Source organism: Centrocercus urophasianus, unplaced genomic scaffold (assembly GCF_019232065.1).
Source record: "Centrocercus urophasianus isolate 14NV4802_14NV808 unplaced genomic scaffold, USGS_Curo_1.0 seq_10, whole genome shotgun sequence".
Lineage (NCBI taxonomy): Eukaryota > Metazoa > Chordata > Aves > Galliformes > Phasianidae > Centrocercus > Centrocercus urophasianus.
This window is the reverse complement of record NW_024884142.1, coordinates 74,788,571-74,808,617: the sequence shown is the minus strand read 5'-3', so window position 1 is coordinate 74,808,617 and position 20,047 is coordinate 74,788,571. Positions and strand designations below refer to the sequence as shown.

The 20,047-nt window shown below is 38.9% G+C and overlaps 1 protein-coding gene across 1 annotated transcript in view; it reads right to left on the bottom strand.

The window, feature by feature from the left end:
• Positions 1-20,047, bottom strand: part of GLP1R (glucagon like peptide 1 receptor) — an 81,956-nt gene that overhangs the window by 12,834 nt on the left and 49,075 nt on the right. The window contains exons 5-9 of the mRNA XM_042818802.1: positions 17,745-17,851; positions 13,761-13,914; positions 11,587-11,746; positions 4,126-4,186; positions 188-257 (exon numbers count right to left, since the gene is read on the bottom strand). Coding sequence (XP_042674736.1) covers positions 188-257; positions 4,126-4,186; positions 11,587-11,746; positions 13,761-13,914; positions 17,745-17,851 — 552 coding nt within the window. The remainder of the gene's footprint in view (positions 1-187; positions 258-4,125; positions 4,187-11,586; positions 11,747-13,760; positions 13,915-17,744; positions 17,852-20,047) is intronic.

Genomic DNA, 20,047 nt, shown 5'->3' with positions numbered 1-20,047 from the left:
GTCAAAATAAACGTCACACTCGTCAGGAATTCAAGTAACAGAAACCAATTTGGTTTCATAAAATCTCATTCCTGAATGAAAATGTCAGTGCCCTCAAAGGTTATTAACCTTTGGACATGCACAATAGCCGTATGCACTACCACTCTTTGCAGTACATGATGTAGTACTGAGTGCACTCCATACTCACCCCAATGGCGATTAGAATGGGCAGTCTGATGATCAACCAATAATTCATGTTATAGTTCCTGCTCCAGCAGCTAGACAGAATGCAAAAAGACAAGAAAAAAGTTTCAGTACATTATTAAAATCTCCCATTTCTCATTCTCTTACAGTAGTGCGGATGGAAAACAATATTGAGGACTAGATACCAGGAAAGTACATCATGCTGACATGGAAACAGATGCATTTGCTGGGTTCTTAGAAACACTGAATGCTTTATACAATTGCAGCTGTCATAATCTAGCTGGATACTACTTGTCTGCCTTTCCTGTCCACTAATGGCTAGCTCTCCTCCAACACTCGATGTGAATTATCATCAATAAATTTTGGAGATTTGCTCCATTAAAACCAAGGCCATTTGGCTGCAAGGGGAGAGCTATCGATTTGAGTCAGATGTTTCTTGTTTGGTTCCTGTCCTACACTTCTTGTGTACTTTCTGTCCAGAAAGTAACATGCTGCAGGCACTATAATACTTTATTCTTCCCATAAGCCTCATTTTCTTTTTAAAAATTCTTGGACCCTCAAGCAATGGAGAATGATCACAAGAAATGTAATGCCTGAAAGCCATAGCTTGGGATCACCAGTTTGAAGTGATCATTACAATGGGGCTTTGTGCATCTAGTTCTTTTGTCTGCTGTCCCCAGCCACCCAGCCCCATGAGGTCCTGTGTGTGCACAATGGCTCAGGTGGCCCAGCAGTGCTCATGTCCACTTCACAAGCTGCAGCAGCAACAGCTTACTTAATATTTGCATGACACAGCTTTGTTAGCCTCTTGTCACATTGTTCAGTATTACTCAACAGCAACTTTCATCAGTAAACCCAGCAGGTTTCTAAGCCACACAGGCTGTGAAACGAACTATGAAACAGCACTATAGAAAATACAGGTTGTTTCACAGAACAAATTTCTTCTCCAGATTTTATCTGCCTACACTTACGTATGCTCAGTTTTCCCTACGTTTTCTTAACAGACCTATGAAACTAGGGTGCTACTGGCAGAGAGTAAGCCATCTAACCTTATCATGGGACAGTCAGCTTGAGAGAAAATAGAAAACTGTGTAGTGCATAGTAGGAGTCCATGCCACAGTGCCTACACACACAAATCCTACAGAGGAAAGTGAAGCAATTTTGCTGTGGCAGTTCCAAATTGCCTTGGTGGTAACAGAGGCCCAAAAAGGCTAGGAATTTCATTTTTCTTTCAACTTGAGCTTAATACATACAATCAGATCTGCTTGTATTATCCAATTGCATTAAATTATTTTTTAGATACTGAGAAAGAAGGTTTACATATCATGTGCAGTCAGTGTACCTGAGCTGGAATCTGAGTAACAGAACTTCTTAATTGCTATGGGTGACTGGAATCTAGCTTAATGCATTTTTTAAATTAATTTTATTTGAATCCCTCAAGGCAGGTAGGATAACAGGCATGGCTGGGAGTGGAATTCTAATTTTCTGACTAGCTACAGAGGAAGCAGAGGCAATTTTAAAATTTCCTGATAATGACAGAGACTGGTTTAATGGTTTAACATTAGCTCTGCTACATTTCTGTGTGTATTAATTTGCTTCCTGTGGCACAGAGCAGTTTTAGCTACTTTTAAATTTATACAAATATGTGCAATAAAAACACCATTAGAGTCCAATTAAAGTGCCACAGCTATTAAAGTGTCCAGAAAATGAAATTGATAGATTTGTACATTATTTTTTCTCCATTTGTGCTTTCTGGGACTTTCACACTGATAAACATGCTAGAGGCTATTCTGATTGGGATCTACCCCTGCAGTTTGTTCAGGGCCACTTAAAAGATGCTTGGCAGATAATAGCATCAAAACTGTAAATAGGAAATTAATCCAGTGAAACAGATGCTACTGGGAAGTTTCTGCCTTTGCTTAACAATCTAGAAGTCTTTATGAATGAAAACACTGATGTTTTACCTTAAAGACATACAGATTAATGGCTCCATTTTTAAAAATACTGGACTGGCTGTCTTCCTCCCATAGGTAATTGAAGGCAGAAACAAAGAACACAGAATCATCACAGAACGGCTTGGGTTGGAAGGGACCTTAAAGGTCATCAGTTCCAACCACCCTGCTCTATCAGCTCTTTAGGTACAGTGTAATGATTAAGAAGCTCACCTTATATTCACTTTTATTTGTAATCTATACAAAAAGTGTTTTTAAATAGCTCACTTTTTAAAACAGCAACTGATTCATAAAGGAGTTCACAGGTGTACCTGTAAGGAAAGAAGGAACCAGTGTGCAAGTAGATCTTGCAGGTTCTAAACCTTTTTTCAAACAGCAGGATTGCCTGGAACTTCCAACCCTAGCCACATCTACTTCCAGTTATTCCTCATAACCAGGTAAGTAGTTGAGTCACAAATGAAATTTACAGCCTGCCGCACATCTGTGGTGACAGTGCTACAGCAAACAGCATGAAAGATATCCCTGTCTGCTCCAACAAATGTCTGCCCAAGGCACAGAAATCACCTTTCAGAGACACTGCCGCATGTGGTTATTTACTGTTGTATTTTACAAATATTTATACAAGATTTAGAAAATTCAATAAGGTGCAAAATTATCCCCTTTAAGGTCTGCTGAAGGCAGCGAATGACAGTTTTCCATAATAGAAAGTATAAATCAGCTCTGAACATCACATTATGTAGGAGGCTCAGTGTGAGTACTTTGAATACATTTTCTACATCGATGGCAAGATATGGCCATGGAATACTGCCTTTCAGATGCTACATGCTCTCTACACCTATTTTGAACATTTCATCAAAACTAGCAATACATCAGAATGGCCATGATCTTGTTATGGTACATTACCAAGTCAACCTTGGAAAGGAAAGTCATAGAATAATCCTAGTATTGCTTAAACCAGAAGAGGCAACTTCACAGAGCTGTTTCAGTATAATGAAAGACACTGAAAAAAACCCTGATCTTATACTCATGAATACCAGAATACAGTCTGAGAGCAGTTCTGACTACATGGAATTTTCACACCATGGCATCTCTCCAGCAAGGACTGTGCTTGAAAAAAAACCACCTCACAATGACTACAAAGTGTTGGCTGGGTTGCTTGGATACTAAATAAGAAGATCCAATAAATAGATTCATCTAAGAAAAAAAATAATGAAATAGCATGAAGTTATATACACCATCACAAAGAAAGCTACTCAATATTTTCAGGCAGTCACTGTCACCAAGAAGAGGAAGCCACTTTCCTCTCTCTTGCTTAAAAAATAAAAACAAACCAACAACAAACAAACAAACTAAATTACAATGCTATCTGGTACATGAAAAAGGCCTTTTTTTTTTTTTTTCAGAATAGTCACTGGGAAAAGCAGACAAAATGTATTTTGTGTTTTTCAACAGTTTTATTAGTGGTACACTAGACTTCAGAAAAACTAACACAATCAGACACAGAATGCGTTTTCATTTTATGAAGACCGAAACAATGGAAGCTTAAACAAGAACAGGCAATCACATCTCTGCTGCAAGGCATAAGCTAACCACTACAAATTGCAGGCAAAATTCTGTGGGACGTTTTTGCCTTCATCTGAGGCATAACTCTAAAGGCTACTGCCAAAGGCACAATGTCAGGAGAGGTCTCGGTTGGGTATGACGACTTCTATTGTTGCTACTGGAACTACAGAATAACAAAACATGCCTCTCCTTGACCTGCAAAAGGATAGATTCATTCAGACATGCAGAAAATTGGGATCAGAAAGAAACATGCAGTCCATCCTGAAAAGTCATGCAAGACCTTCAGACAAAACAGAAGCAATTTTATGAGGTTTCAGCACATTGCCAAAGCAAACTACACTACGCTACAATCAGAAAGCAAACAATGGCCTGCCAGTGCACACACACAGCACAAATGAGATAGCTAGAAAATCAGAACTAAACCAACCCCTCATCTTCATAAAGGTACTTGACAGTTCCCCAGAGGATAACAAACAGCATTGGTATACCTGGGAAGAAAGGAGACAAGGTTGACACTGACATTAAAGGACAGGGAAAAGCAAAGAGGACATAACCCCCATGCAATGATGTACAACGTAATTCTTTGCCAGGAGGGTTACCTCTCCTGACCAGTGCAGTTGGCTGTCAATAGTGGGAGGAAGAATCTAACCTGCAAGTAATTAGCATGTATACCTTCTTTTGCCTATGCCCCTGTCTAGTTCCTAGCAATCATGAACAATGAACAACAGACCATCGCCCCCATATTTGGCACATACCAGTTTTTCTGTGAAAATTATTATGGAGAGGACAAGGGAACTAAATTTCTGGAATATCTGCTGGCCACTATGCAATTTAGAGAGTAAGAATGCAGAGCTCTTTGACCCAAACCTTCTGCATCCACACTTCTGTCCGCAGGTCTGTTGTGTTGCATTCAGGTAGCACCAGGTTCAGGCTGTCCATTGGCACTGAGCTGGTGTACACTCAGTTATATATACACCACGATGATAATGAAAGCATGGGCACATTCTGTGGAGCAAGTGTGCTTAGGTCTCCCCAGAAAAGACCTAAATTTGGGCTATGGTATTCGAGCAGGTGCATCTCTTCCTGAGAAGAATCTTCGTCCTATGCCTACCTGACAGTGTATGTGTTAAAAATGTTCACAGTTTATCTGGGATGCAAGGGGAATACAGAAAAGCCAAATAAGCTGGCAGTTATAATTTGCTTTACAATGTCAAAGTCTCTCAACAAAATTTTAAAGTGCATTACATTCTTAAAAATGAGAATGGTAACAGATGTTAGAACTTTGTGTGCATTACAGTGCACTGCACAATGCAAAAGTGCAGTTTCTGACAGAAGCCACAGGGAAATCAGTGATCTCTTGCAGACTGAAAATCTTCTGAAAAGCAGTATCTGCACTGAGCATACAATATCAGTAAAAACCTACTCTTTCATTGCTCTGTATTCCTTCTCTACAATCATAACAGCTAAATACTGCAGAAATAGCTCAAATGATAAATTATTCTCCATCAGAAAACAAAGGGAAATAAAAAGAGAAAAAAATGAAGAGCATCAAGAAAAAGAAAATCACAGAAAACCAATAGTTATAGCAATAACAAATTTGTAAATTGAGTAGAGATACTGGGCAGGTGGTTGAATCACATTCCACAGACATACCTTATACTGAGAGTGTATTTTTGGAACAAAGTTACTGAGAAATCAGTCCTGCTTTGATACTGGCATAGGAGATTAAGAACAGACTCATTGCAAATCACTTCCAAACAAAAGAGCCTTTGATTCATAGAAACTAATTATAGTTTGAATTACTCCTTTCTTAACTTTGCTGAGAATTAAGACATTTCAATATGAAATTCACAGATTAAGGCACAAACACCGTGAGCACAAAGGCTGTGTGTCAGTGGAGGGAACAGATGCACTGAGTGATAATGGTAATCATTTGTGGATACCTCCATCTTCTGAATACACCAGAAATCTCCCCAAATAAATTGCATTACTTGACATTTGAATTAAGTGAGAAACTGCAATTAATCTGTATATTAAATGGACCTGGCTGGCGAAGGGCTCGTATTACTGAACTGCATCAGTATCCTGCTATGTAAATGTTGTACAAGTTAATAGGTAACAGAGTGGCGCAAAACCCTCTTCCCTGTCACCTCTGACACAGGTCTGCGGTGCCTTTGTGTTGCAACAACATCAGTCACATATGGTCCTTTCTAGCAATGTATATTTTAGTATGAGACACCAATACTTAGCAGTACAATTCATATTCATGAGCTTTGAATATCAATGTAAATTCTACAGGGATACCATCTGCCATTTTACCAAATTCACAAAGGCTTGACCTAAGAAAAAGGTGGCTCTGAAAACTATCTGGAGAACAATTTTGGCAGGTAGGACTACATCTAGTTTCCCAAGGTCCTAATCAAGATCTGAACAGGAAACTGTCACAACCTTCCCTAATCCACCTCAAATCTACAGAATATATTCAAACAGCAAACGAGAAAGTTTGCAGCATCTCTGCAATAATTATAGCTTGCAAGGATCACTGAGGTTCTCCATAGATTACTTTGTAATCTTGACACCTAATTAACCTCAGTTAACAGGCAGAAAAGTAAATGTCATTCTAGCTGCTTTGGTCAGGGGAAATTCGCCAGGCTTCAGCAAGCATTAGAAGCAAATTCTATAAAGTGCTTTGAATAAAATCTAGAGATAAATATTATTTATGAACAAAATCAATATAGTATTCTCATTCTGGGCTCACAACACACAGCACTTTCAGTACATTTGTATTTCAGTTTTGTGCTTCTCTTATGCAGCTGTTCAAAGAATATCAGATATCTGAGAAGAAACTTCCCTCTCTTGTAGGGTGCGCTTTTTCTCACACAAAAACCCTGAGATTGTTGGGCAATTTCTCCAGGTTAACTGAGAAAAAGACAGGTATCTGAATTCAGAAAACTGTAGCATCTGCTTGTTTATACTGAATCACATCTGAAGATGCCAGAAACTGCAAAAGTATTTTCATAACAGACTCAGCCACATTAATGCTTACAGAATAACTAACTGAAAGTCTTGAAACACTACACTGTGATTATGAAACCTGTCACAGATACCATGAAATAAGCATGCTGAGAGCTCAGCTAAAAAAACTCAACTTAGTTGACATAGGACAGGGCTTCTGAATAATAGTCTAGAAAAATTACACTTACTATAGATGATGAGAAAGTAATGGATCTGAAGAATCAATGTCTTATACACCCCACTGCATAAATAAGTATCCAGATGTACTTATTTTCCTGCTAACTTACAGTATTCTGCACCTGCTCAGGTATCGGCACAGCTTACAGAAAAAACAAAAAAGGTAGGTAAACCAGTCAGACATTGTCCATGCCAAAACCCAACAGTTTTATACAGAATGATAATAGAGTGGAATAGGTAAGAGAAGAAAGTTGTGAGAAATTCTACTTGAGGATTCACCATTTGGATGATGTTTTCCTAATGCTCCACAATCCCAAACGAGCAGAAAGGAGAATCACTAGCAGAGCTGCTAATGAATGCTTCTATATCCTGTGGGTAACCGCATGTAGAAATCAGTCTCTCCTTTTAATGGGTCTGTGACATTTTGGAACAGAACGGACAAGCTCAGTTTTGAACACCACAAAAGATATTACCAGGTATGTTCCATGCATTTTTCCTTCCTGTACCTTGATGTGCAAGTAAGTTTTCATTCTAGCAAGCTATTGCTAGATTCCCATTGTACCTCATTCTCTGTGAAGGTGATTTCAGAAGAGAAAGATGTGTGAGGAGCAAGAGAGACTCTCCTCATTCTCACGTAATGATTAGAGATTCTTCTTGATGGAAATCTGCCTCCATAGGACCAAAGTATTGCCATTCTGCTGGGGCCAATAAAAAAGGACATATTCTGCATACAGCATTTTAGGAAGGACAAATTTATTTATAAACTAGTGTTTCAGATCAGTGGTTTCTATGTGGTGAGAATTTTAGCCTCTGAGATAATCAGGCACACAAACCAGAGGAACACGGCTGCTGTCAAAAGAAATCTAGTTTCTCATCTTTCTCTAAAGAAACCATCCACGACAGTCCGACTTCATCAACTACAAGAAATATGTGACGAGGAACTAAAATTAGTGATAAATAAATACAACCTGATGAAGAAAGGGTACCAGTATGGAAGTGAAAAGAAAACATACAATGTTTTTATCTGTTAAAAAAAAAAAAAAAAAAAAAAAAAAGGAAAAGTTGAAAGCAGAAGACTGAGAGCAAAGAGAAATAAGAGAAAGTCTAGAGTGATTTGTTTATTTGTTTCTTATCAAGCTCAGTCTGGACACAAAATCAATTTTTATATCGTTGTCTGAAAGAGTTTTCACTGAAAATAGATAAGAAATGGTTAGTGTAATGAGTGCATCCTCTTGCTACATTGAGCTCATACTGGATTTGAGAAGGAAGTTATCTTACTGGCTCTGCTCCAGTCAGATCATCCTTGCAATTGGGATGTAGATTTTGATACCCTAGCCAGGCTTCTTGCCTTTAACAACCTCATTCCTTCAGTGTATTCATCCTTAGAGCAAGTTTGGATTACAAGGAGTTGGAAGGAGGGGAGTTATTTATTTTTATAGCAGTTTCCCTGCTGCATGCACAGCTGGGTGTAAAATTGCCACAGAAGTTAAGGGAATGTTTAGCTTTTTTATTAACATTTTCTTCTTAGTTTTTAGTGCTGAAAATTGCCGCCTCCTGTCTTTCCTCCTGCCTGGCTGTTATGCACAGTCACTGTGGGGATCTTGCCATTGTTTTCCCATTCATTTCTCCTCCCCAGCTCTGAATGCAAGGAGGTCCTGTTTCCAGTTGCTGTTGAAAGATGCACACAGCAGTGTTACAGCAGCACTGCTCTTCTCCAGGGACTATTTTGTATTGCCCTGACACATTTACTTGATGTCAGGATAAGGCTCAGTGACTCTCCCCTTGGGCTCAGGCATGACAAAAAAATGTGCTGGTGTCCTGGACATCCTGATAAAGACCAGCCTGCACATCCCTTTCCTTATTTTGAATTGATATAAAATGTTCATGTTAGATGTAAAATGAGAGTGCTTTTTCAGTTACGTAGCTACACAGACTTTTTTTTTTCCCCACTGTTAATGACAAAGCATAGCACTATTCAATATAACAATTGAAACTCTTGAGGAGAAATACATACTAGGACATTTCTACCTACTGGTAAGCTGGTCCTTACATTATGTTTTGTTAGGGCTCACCCAATGAATTGACTTGCTCTAGCTTCTTGTTTGTTCTGAGACTGTTCATCGAAAGAAGTACAGCAAGGAAAATACCATGGCTGAGCGTACGTGCAAACACTCAAGTGGAAAAAACCCTTGAAGAGAATACCATTCCATTCATACATTAGACAGGAGTATGAGCACAACCATATGCGATCACACTGGGGACTACAGAAGCAGAAACAATACCATATGGTCAGTAAGTGATCAAAAAGTTCAGTTCTCATTAGAAAAAATAATGACGTGATATGAGTAACACCCACTAAGTTTATCAACAATACACCCACAAAATTTTAAACACATAAATATTCATCAAAAGATGAGTAATGACATTAAAAAATCATCCTGTAAGACACTTCATTAACAGGATAAAGGGTCAGGGTATCAAATCAGCTCTGACACAATCAGGTATTTTTTGATCCAGCTTTATTTTTTACAGTCGATCAACTATTTCAAAGAGTGAGATGCTCTCAGCTCTAATCTCTCAGCAACCTCACCTTCTAGCTCTCTGAAGCACAGCCTGAGGCATTATGCTGAGGCTATTATATAGCTCAAAATGAAACTGAGCATTCATAGCAGAAAGGGATCTGGTGAGGAACTTGAGCACCCAAAAACTGGAAACACCACTGAAGCAAGAAAATGAGTTAAAAACATCTTTATCTGTTCTCAGAAGCTGATCAAGACCAAACTGTTACCTGCTAGAACTGATCTGGGAGCACTGAAGGCTTCATTGGACTAGTAGCAGATGTCTGCATCTGAAGACAGAATTATTGGCAAGGTTTGCACATACAGACGTGGTTGGAATAGCAAGAAACTATAAAGATGAGGACTGAATGGCACTGGTGAAGCTTTTCTAGGTGATCTGGATGAAGCTTATATATTTAGTGCCAAATTCTGGCACTGCCACTCATTTCCACAAATTCATCCAGAAATTCAACATACAGTAGTAAATCTCCCATATAGGAAAAACAAAAATAAAATAACGTCTTCTGTTTTGGCACTCCATTTTGCAGATATAATTTTGCTTTTTTTTTTTCCTCATTTTTTTAATTTCCTCTCATGACTTCAGTGCTTCAAAGATGGCTCCCCCCCCCCTTCCTTAATAATAAAAAATAAAAAAATCAAAGGTAAAATGTTTACAACCTAGTTTAGTAAAAGTGGCTTACAAAAACTCTGGAGAGGAACTCTTTATGATGGAGCACAGTGATAGGATAAGGGATGATGGTTTTAAATGAAAAGAGGGGAGATTTTGATTAGATGTTAGAAGGAAATTATTTGCTCAGAGACACTTGTACAGGCTGCCCAGAGAAAATGTGGTCCCCCATCCCTGGAGGCACTCAAGGCCAGGCTGAATGGGGCCCTGGGCAGCCTGAGCTGATGGGTGGCAGCCCTGCCCACGGCAGGGATATGAAACTGTGTGGGATTTAAGGTCCCTTCCAACCCAAGCCATTCTGTGATTCTATGATTCATTCTATGATTCTATGGTTATATAAAACGCTTTTGCTGCATGGTCTACGTAAAACAATAACAGAAGACAAATAATTCCTTCTTAACTAAAACTCTTACCATGAAATTGCTATTCCTTGTATTTATTTATACCAGGAAGCCTTTACTTTCTGTATATTACTGTTCAGTAAAATTGGTCGAGCAATTCACACTGAGTCATCTATACATATTTTATCAGTGAATTAATTTACTAGAATATTCACAGTTGGTAAATCCATAGAAAGAGAAAGACAGTCAAAACAATTTAAATGTTAGAAGTAGTATCTGTGAAAGCATTTGCAGTATTTACTTTGATTTACTTTCAGCTTTCCAATAGTCACTCAAGTTCCACAAGGATGAGAGAGAGGAAAAGAGGAATGAAGAGAAGGCAATAAAGACACAAAAGAGATTCTTCAAATCAGTCCTGAATAGTAATAGAATTCACGCTAACTGGAGAGTGAAAGAATCAAAGCTTAAGATCAGTCCTGAATAGTAATAGAATTCATGCTAACTGGAGAGTGAAAGAATCAAAGCTTTAGAATTTTCATAGAAGTTCTGACTAAAGCAACTGATTTTAACTCATCACAGTACTTAATATCAAGCATACACACGTCCCTGGCACATGCACCCTGACCAATCTTTCACCTGACATTTGTCACTTGGCCTGTTCTGCCCACAAAACCAATCAGAATGCTACCTGCTAGCAGCCCCTTGTTTGTCATCCCTGTTGCATTCCTCCACACTGCCAGCACGCCTCTATCTTTACTCTTGGTTAGATGTGAGATACACCATTATTTTACACCAAAAGTAGATAATGCCACTGAATGAAATGAGAAACTGTCAGGGTACGGTAATTCAGAACACCCTTTGCTCACCTGAAACCAGCCACACATCTTTTGTGTTAGAAGTTGATGTCTTGCTGGAAAAGTACCACATGCTTGTCACTGCTCTGGGGAGTTTCTGTAGTGATGTATAGCCCCTGCATTATGAACCCACAGCCTCTATGCTGCAAGCCACACTGGCCCAGCTCAAACATCAGGGATCAGGTATAAAAATAGAATAGACTGCAGAACTTGAACTGGGCAATCACAGGTGGACGTAAGGAAAGATCAACTTACCCCAGCCAATGCAGAGATACAGCCGAAAAATTCTCTGCTCAGAAAAGACAGACAGTACCAGCAGCGTGTACAGGTACATGCCTTCCACCAGCAACCAGTAGTAGTTTGCAGCCACACAGTACTGCATCATCACAAACACCAAACGGCAGCTAAGGGATTCCTGTAATGGAAGAAAGCACAGCCCAAATGAATATAGCAGTGGCGACAGGAAAAAAAGCAGACTAACCTGAAAGACTGTTTTTCTCTATCCTACTTGTACTTCCACAAAGACTGTGAAGGGCCTGGAGCATCTGCCCTATGAAGAAAGGGTAAGTAAGTGAAATGGGTCTGTTTAGCCTTGAGAAAAGAAAACTGAGAGGGGACCTGATCCAGGTCTACAGATATCTAACATGTGGGGGGCAGAGTGGTGAGGCCAGACTGTTTTCAGCAGTGTGTGGAGACAGGACAAGGGGAAACAGCCAGAAACTGCAGCATAGGAAGTTCCGCACAAATGTGCGCAAGAACTTCTTTACAGTGAGGGTGACAGAGCACTGGAACAGGCTGCCCAGGGAGGTGGTGGAGTCTCCTTCTCTGGAGATACTCAAGACCTGCCTCGACACCTACATGTGCGACCTGGTGTGGGGAACCTGCTTTGGCAGGGGGGCTGGACTCGATCTCTGGAGGTCCCTTCCAACCCCTACGATTTTGTGATTCTGTGATTCCTTCTCAAAACAAAACCTCACGTTTGAGTACTAAAAGGACAGAGACCAGCACTATGTGCTATACAAAGCAGGTATACAATGTTCCTACTTTCAAAAAACCAAAATTATTTGTATTGAATTTTCCTTGTAAGCATTGGACTATAGTTTGAAAAGCAGCACAGAAAGATGAAAATGAAAAGTAGTGCCCATAACACATGTAAATCAGTGAATTTTTTCAGTTCTCCAAGTATTCCATTTGGCAGCTAAGAATTTCCCTATTCAAGAGCAAATAGCAGAAACCATAATATTTACCATTTTCCTAAGCAAAAGATTTTTGATAGAAGCAAAGTATTGTTCAGTGTATTACATTTAAGTGCAAAAAAATCTCTCAGCTGACGATTTACATAGATGTGGGCAGCAGAACTTTAGATAAGCATGAAACCTGATTATCTAACTAATGTATCCATCAGATCTGATGAAATCACTATTTTGGATAAGTCATGTCTGAAAACACAAAAACTATTTTTCTTTTTTTTTTCCTTCTCTTTTTTTTTTTTTTTTTTAAGAAAGGAACGACTGACAATTCATTGTGAACATTCCCAAGCCCTTCATTTAATGTAAGCATTACAATCTTACTTTCTGCCAACCAACACATTCACAATGCAAAGAAATGAACTATCCTATGATATTCACTTGTGGTATTAACAATTAAGCCCTAGGCAGAGCGTCACAAAAAGATGGTACTAATTATGTATTACGTCTCTTTATGATCCCCCCCCCCCCCCCCAAATCTAGTATTTCAGTAGCAAATGCTATACCCATGTTCTAGAATCACAGGAATGATATAAATAATGGGAATACATTTCTATAAAGATTCAATTACATTTTGTTTCCCAAATCTGAAGAGGAAAGGCATGCTTTCATCATATTCACAAGAGCTGCATATCCTCCTTAATTGATTGGAAGTATTTAATTAGTCTGTTCCTCCAAAGCTTTTCTAAATGCTTTTAAATTTGCATTTCAATTTGATGCTTCAATTTTTCTGTCATTAAAAGATTATAAAGATTTCCAAGAATGACCAACTAATCTGATCACTATACCGGAGGGACAATACTAACACAGGAGGTGTTGGCTTAGTAAAATGAATTTCCTCTTGCTACTACTAGAAGAACTGAACCTGCAGCTCAAGAAGAGGGAATAGTCATTTATACACATGCAAAAAATCCACTTGGCCATGTCTGTTCCATTTAGAAAGGCAAACCTACCAGAGGACGAGAAAATACACCATGACATCAATTGTTTGTCTGCAGTAAGCTCTGAATGGCACAACCACAAGCACAAATGTTGTGCTGTAAGGTTCAGAGAAATTACAGACTGCAGAAAACATCGTTTCGGACAAGCCTAGGTGTACAAACTGAAATTACCTGCTGTGATGCAGACACACCACCATGATGACTCCAATATCCTCATAACCACCACAGTGTCTGCCCCTACCTGGAAGGAGATAAGTCCTTCCCACTGGTGCTCTTGTGTGGCTGTGCTGTACATCCACTTCACCACTGAGTCTTTAATGAAGACGGATATAGCACGGAGGATAAAAGAGGTGAAGAGGTTCAGATGAATATAATTTCTTGTGCAATGAAGATGTCTGTAAAAATGGAAGAATCAGTCACGATCCACTAATAGTGTAAAAGCTGCAATATCATAGATAGGACTGAAGTCAGGCATAATGAGCCCTATTGAAAATCATGAGGTACCAGAGGAAATCCTTGTAACTTGAGAATGACTGGGGGCATTTCAAACTGCTTTGGAAAGAAACCACTGTCACAGAGGAAATCATATTCAAAAGTGCAGCTATGAGGGTGAACGTCTGAGAGAAGGGAAACAATGGGTACATAAGAAAAATCAATTTAAAATATTTTAAGAGTGTAAAAATTGAATTATTTTCATAAGAAATATCCAAAAAGACTAAAACCATTCTAATTTCAAATCATGCTGTACCTAATCCCTTTGAACTGACCCCATTGTCATTTTGACTCAGGAACTGCTGTGCAGTACAGCTTCTGGGTTATGTACAAGCATCCCATCCCCAGTGAAAAGAAAATCCACCTGTAAATTATCAATTTGACAAGATAAAAAGCTGTATTCAAATTGCCTCCAAGGGAAATTAATCTCCTGTGTAACAAAAAGGAACAAAAAGGAACACGATTTCCTCCTCTGCATTCAGAATTGAAAAAAAAAAAAAAAAAGAAAAAAAATCCTCTTGAATTTCAGCAGTCACAGCTGTAAAGACAACAAAATTGCTACTTATTGAAAAGAGCATGTTAAAGGATAGCAAAGGAAACTGCAGTCACGTAAATGGCAACCAACTGCAGAGTGCTGCTAGTGCTTTACCAGTCTCACCCACAAATTTTTTTCTTGCAGAATTACAAGGGTACATATTCTGCTTCAAATGAAGCTAACTAGATATAATTCTCTCTTTGAAGCAAGCAAACAAACAAACAAACAAACAAACAAAAAAAACAGAAAGAAAAAGAAAAAATAGGCTTGGTCTTGAATACTATCAGTTTTAAAATTAAGAAAAAGAAGATTTAAAAATATATAATTCAATAAGAATTGCTTGTATCACTTTTAGATCACTGCTTATTGCAAAACTTACATATAATTAATAATTATTTTTGTTTAATTCAAAGTTTATTTGTTGCTACACTGCTACACTTCAGAATTGCCATATATTTAAATCCAATTGACAAATATATGTAAACTAGCCATCTGAAGATAATAGGTTGAAGTAGTTACTATTTCTGCTGCAGTCAATGCAAGCTATTCAGATTGCCTAATTCATGAAGTTATGGGCCTGGTTCAGCTTCCATCACTGAAATTACAGATTTTTCTTTCATTTCAGAAGATGGAAAATTGGACACTAGAGATACATTACTCTATTGAATCATTACAAAAAGCAAATACAAGCGTTATTCTGTAGTATAAGAACTTACTAACTCCTTCCTATTACAGAAGTAATACTGTAACTGGTATGTATATATATATATTTATATATATATATATATAATAACTGGTGGCAAATACCAGCATTTTGATGCCACAGAATTCAATTTTTATCCTTATCTGATGAGACTGCACAACCAATGGGGATGAGCCACGTTCCAATCAGCATCCAGAATCCAGTAACTGCAGTCACACAGGGGGAGCGCCTTGTGTTTTTTGAGATACAGAAAGAAGTTGTCTTCAGACAGTCAATTCAGACATAAAAACAAAAAATAGTTTGATGGCACTCCTTAATATCTCTGAAACCTTGTTTGCAAAGCCAGAAACAGACTCTCATGCACACTTCTCCAGTCACTGCTTCACAGTTGAAGGAAAAAGTGCTAAATAATCTCTCCACAAAAATCAGGGCATCAGCATTTCCTTTCCCCTACCAGTCATCTGTGGCAAGGTTGCTCCTTGTGATGCGCCAAAGCCACGTGCATCCTTCCTTTGGTAAGTACATGGTTGGGTTCTGTGACTTTTACATCTGGGCTGCTAAGATTACTTAAAAGGTGTCACTGATGGGTGAAGCAAGAAGAAAGCCCTCATTGTGGGAGACATTTGGAGAATTCAGACCATCTGGTGTTTTGTTGGATGAGTCCCATGTTGCACAGCCACAACATGTACAAATCACAGTTATTACATGGGACTCAGAGCATGAGCATGTCTACATTTCTGCAGTCATTTTAAATCTTCTTTGAGAAGGAGAAGAGATAACACCACACTACAAGGCGTTGCAGGTAGTATAAGGCTTAGGTTACTTTAGCTTTGGGGATTAGAAGCTGAAGGCATGACTGATGTTTTTAAATGCAACTCCTCCAATAATTAGGACAGGTGAAGGACTGCCTTGCTAACAGAGTGCTGCCTTCAGAGCAAGCAATCATTAACTGGCAGTGAGAATTATTTACTAGGGAAGAAAATTTCTTAAGGATTAGAGCACAGAACTGGGAGACAGGAAAATACAACTCAGTGGCAGCCTCATCAACATGTAATCAGGATGATGAGATCCAGATGTATACAGCATCCAGGAGCAAGACCACATGACAGAGGGACTTCCCTCTTATGCCAGAGTATGCTTATGTCTTTGTGTTTTCTAACACTGTGTTCAGCATTCCTATAGCATAGGAAAATCTGTCTGGAATCAGTGAGACACCTATTGTACCTAGGGAGAGAAAAAAAAGAGATTGTTTTGTTGGAGGCTGAAGGCTTTATTTTTTATTTTAATCAAACCTAAAGAATGTACCATGAACATGTATCCAGTTCAGGAAGGCTGTGCAACCTGGAGTCTCTCAATTTTGAGGTACTTTGTGCAATGTGTTGGTGCATTACTGGATGAAACCAGTATGCTAATGTGACCAAGTGACAGCAATATATTTCACAAAAACTTTCTAAATATATCTTCCACATAGCAAAATAAATGAGATTTTCTGAAAGCCCTCCAACAAGAGATTGTGGTAAAAGTGCTTCTCTGCATTGAAATACACGCTACACAAATCACATCTGGAATATTGTGTTCAGTTCTGGGCTCCTCAGTTCAAAAAAGACAGGAATCTCTAAGAAAAAGTCCAGCAGCAGGCCACAAAGATCAATCAATCATAGAATCATAGAATGGTTTGGGTTGCAAGATGATAAAGGGCCTGAAATCATCTCCTAAATGATGAAAAGCTGAGAGACCTGGCTATGATCAGTACGGAGAAGAGAAGGCTGAGGGGCATCTCACTGCAGTTTATAAGTATCCGAAGTATGGGAGTTGAGTTGAAAGTGACAGACTCTTTTCAGTGGTGAACAACAGAACAAGGAGCAACAGGCAGAAGCTGGAGCATAGCAAGTTCCATACGAAAACAAAGAGCTCCTTTACTATCAGAGTGATGAAGCACCAGAACAGACAACTCAGAGAAGCAGAATCTCTTCCTCTGGAGATATCCAAGACCGATCTGGATGCCTTCCTGCAAGATCTACTGTAGAGAACCTGCTTTAGCAGGGGGACTAGATGATCCCTAAAGTTCTGTGATTTTGTAATTCTGTGACTAGGAAATGGGCAAGACTGAGGTTTATACACAACTCTGTGCAAGGCAGAATGAAAACTTCTCTGCTAAATGTCCACTTGCATCCCAGATCCCCCATCACCAAGGTAACAGCATAAGAGAATGTTGAAATCTCTTTTTTTTTTCATCTCTTTTAGTGGAAACTTCATTGAAATAAAAAATATAAAAACAAAATATTTCAACTAATAAACAGTGTGCTCATACATGCCAGTCATATAATAGAAGCTTAGGAATTTTGCTTGCATTTTAAGAAGAAATGAATGCGAGAAAAAACACAAAGGCAATTGAGAAATAAGGTGATAGAAGAAGGGTAAAATCAAATTTTTATGTCAGCCTGATACAATCATACAGAAAAACATTCTCCATTCTCCAGAGCTTCGCCAGTTACCTGAATCCAAGAAGAATGGCAGTTGCAATTATAAGGGCAGAGAAGGAAAGAGCATATCCAATGGTGTATATGATGGACAAATTCAGGAGCTGTTCTTCTGGTGCATCCTGAGAGCACATAAAGGAGAAAAGAAAAAAAAGAGAGGGAGGAAGGGATAAACAGAGCTAATGGGCTTCAGATCTTTTTACCAAGTTGCTTTTTAACTTCTCTTAATGATACACAGAAGTCATTCTCCTATTTTTAAGGTTAAATGCCTTCATTGAATCACTCTTCCACTTTCCTATGTTTTAACAAAATAAAAATTTTAATCTTAATTCCCCAGCTGCTCCCAGGTGTTCAGTCAAAAAGTTGGACTTCATAGCCAAGCTAGAAAATAGATAATGCAACATTATTTGATCACAGAGTTGGAGAGGCATAAATTACCACACAGGCAGGTATTAAACAGATGACAGAAAGAACAGACAACTTAATTCTGCAGTAAAAATGGTAAAGCATATATTTTCTCACACTCTTAGAGCCTATCACCTTAATGCTGTAATGAGGGTGTTCCTTTGGTAAAGTCTATGTTTAGAAATAAAACAAGCCAGGTCCCATTTGCTAGCTCTAAGCCTTAAACTCATGTAATTAAACTCTTTCCTGTCCATAAATAGTGCCTCTTCCACCTCAACTACACTGCCTGCTGGCAACAAGCTGCAGACCACCTCATACCATGAACTATGAGTTACAGCACTGCCCGGAAGGGAACGAGGTGATGTAGCAGCAGGGATGCTCATACCTTCCTGATAGCCTCTCTCTCTCTTCAGATGTCCTGTTGAAGACACATCCATTTAGACTCCTTATTAGAAGTGCTGGACAAAATCTTTAGGGAGAGAACTGCCTGAAAAGCTACATGTAGGTCTGAAATACAGTACGGACTTTGTTGCTTGGGCCCAAAGGCACATTCATGTTCTCTTTTACTTCCCTATTTCAAGCTGTGATTATGCAGCAGACTCTCAAGACCTGCGATGTACAAAGGAATATACTTGTTGTACTTCAGAAATAAGTATAGCCATTCAGATGTATTTTGCGGAACCAGGAGGATTTAATGTGAGCACACAGGCTGTTCCTCAGGGATTTGCTAGCTTAGTTTTAAAAGGAATGACATGAAGGCTACTTTATGAGGAGAAAAACAGCTACTGAGACATAACAACTTAAAACACCTACACAAATCAAACCTACAACTCATACCTAAAGAAAATAATGTTATTTTATAAGGAATCACTTGCAAACTCTTGGGACTGTGTGCAACAACAGTTGTGACATAGTATACAGTAAGCTCATAAAAACAACTTCCTGTCTTCGTGCACAAGATGCATAGATCGCACAGTGTAACATTACCAGGGGCTCTGTGCAAATTAGCTGGAAAAGCAAACGTGGTCATTCACATTCTGGGGTCTCACACTATTTGTGAAGGTTTTCAAAATCCAAACTAGCTCATGGAAACCTGGAGGTAGGTGCCAAATGACCACATGTTGCCACAAGCTCTCTCTTTTCTTGGCATGTTCCAGCACAGGTCTGGAAGAAACCACAATGGCAAATGGGGAAAAGTGATCAAAATTATACTGGGTGGTACACTAAAGTGCTGTGCTGAGACACTCAGAATGTGCTACTGATATGGAAGAAGAAAATTATAAAGAAATGTTAAATAAAACACAGTATAAGAAAATGTTATATTTTACACAGTTGGAGAACTAGAAATTATCTCTTTCTGCATTTCCTTCTAGTTTGCAGCCATTTATTCCTTCTAAAGAGGTGCTGAGTTCCAGGAACTCAGGAGGCACTCTGCCTGTGGAACTAAGGAATTTCATACACTAGAACTGTTCTGGCTAGGTATGTACTAGTTCCCAGCATGCTGGGACAGAGAGCAAACTCAATTTATATGAGCAAAAGGATCACCCTTGGAGGCTCACAGCTGTGATGGCATTACATCATGGGTACGCACATAGTGCACTAGCTGACGCCAGTGGCTGACCAAAATCCCTTGGAAACCTCTCCACTCTTCTTTATTTGGTGCCAGGTATTCCAGTTCCCTGCAGAGTATAAGGTACTAGGGCAAGAAAATAAACTGACAAGCCTAATTCTACAGTTCATGTCAAATTTAGCTTAAAAACAAACAAATCCCACAAACGGACAGAAAGCAGGAACTACCCTTTGCCCAAAGCTGAAAAACAAGTGCCTTTCAGGTCAGTTAATTTTAATATCTACTTATGAGACAGAGAACACAAACTAATTTTATCCCAGAAATATTCTACCAAGGGAAGGGA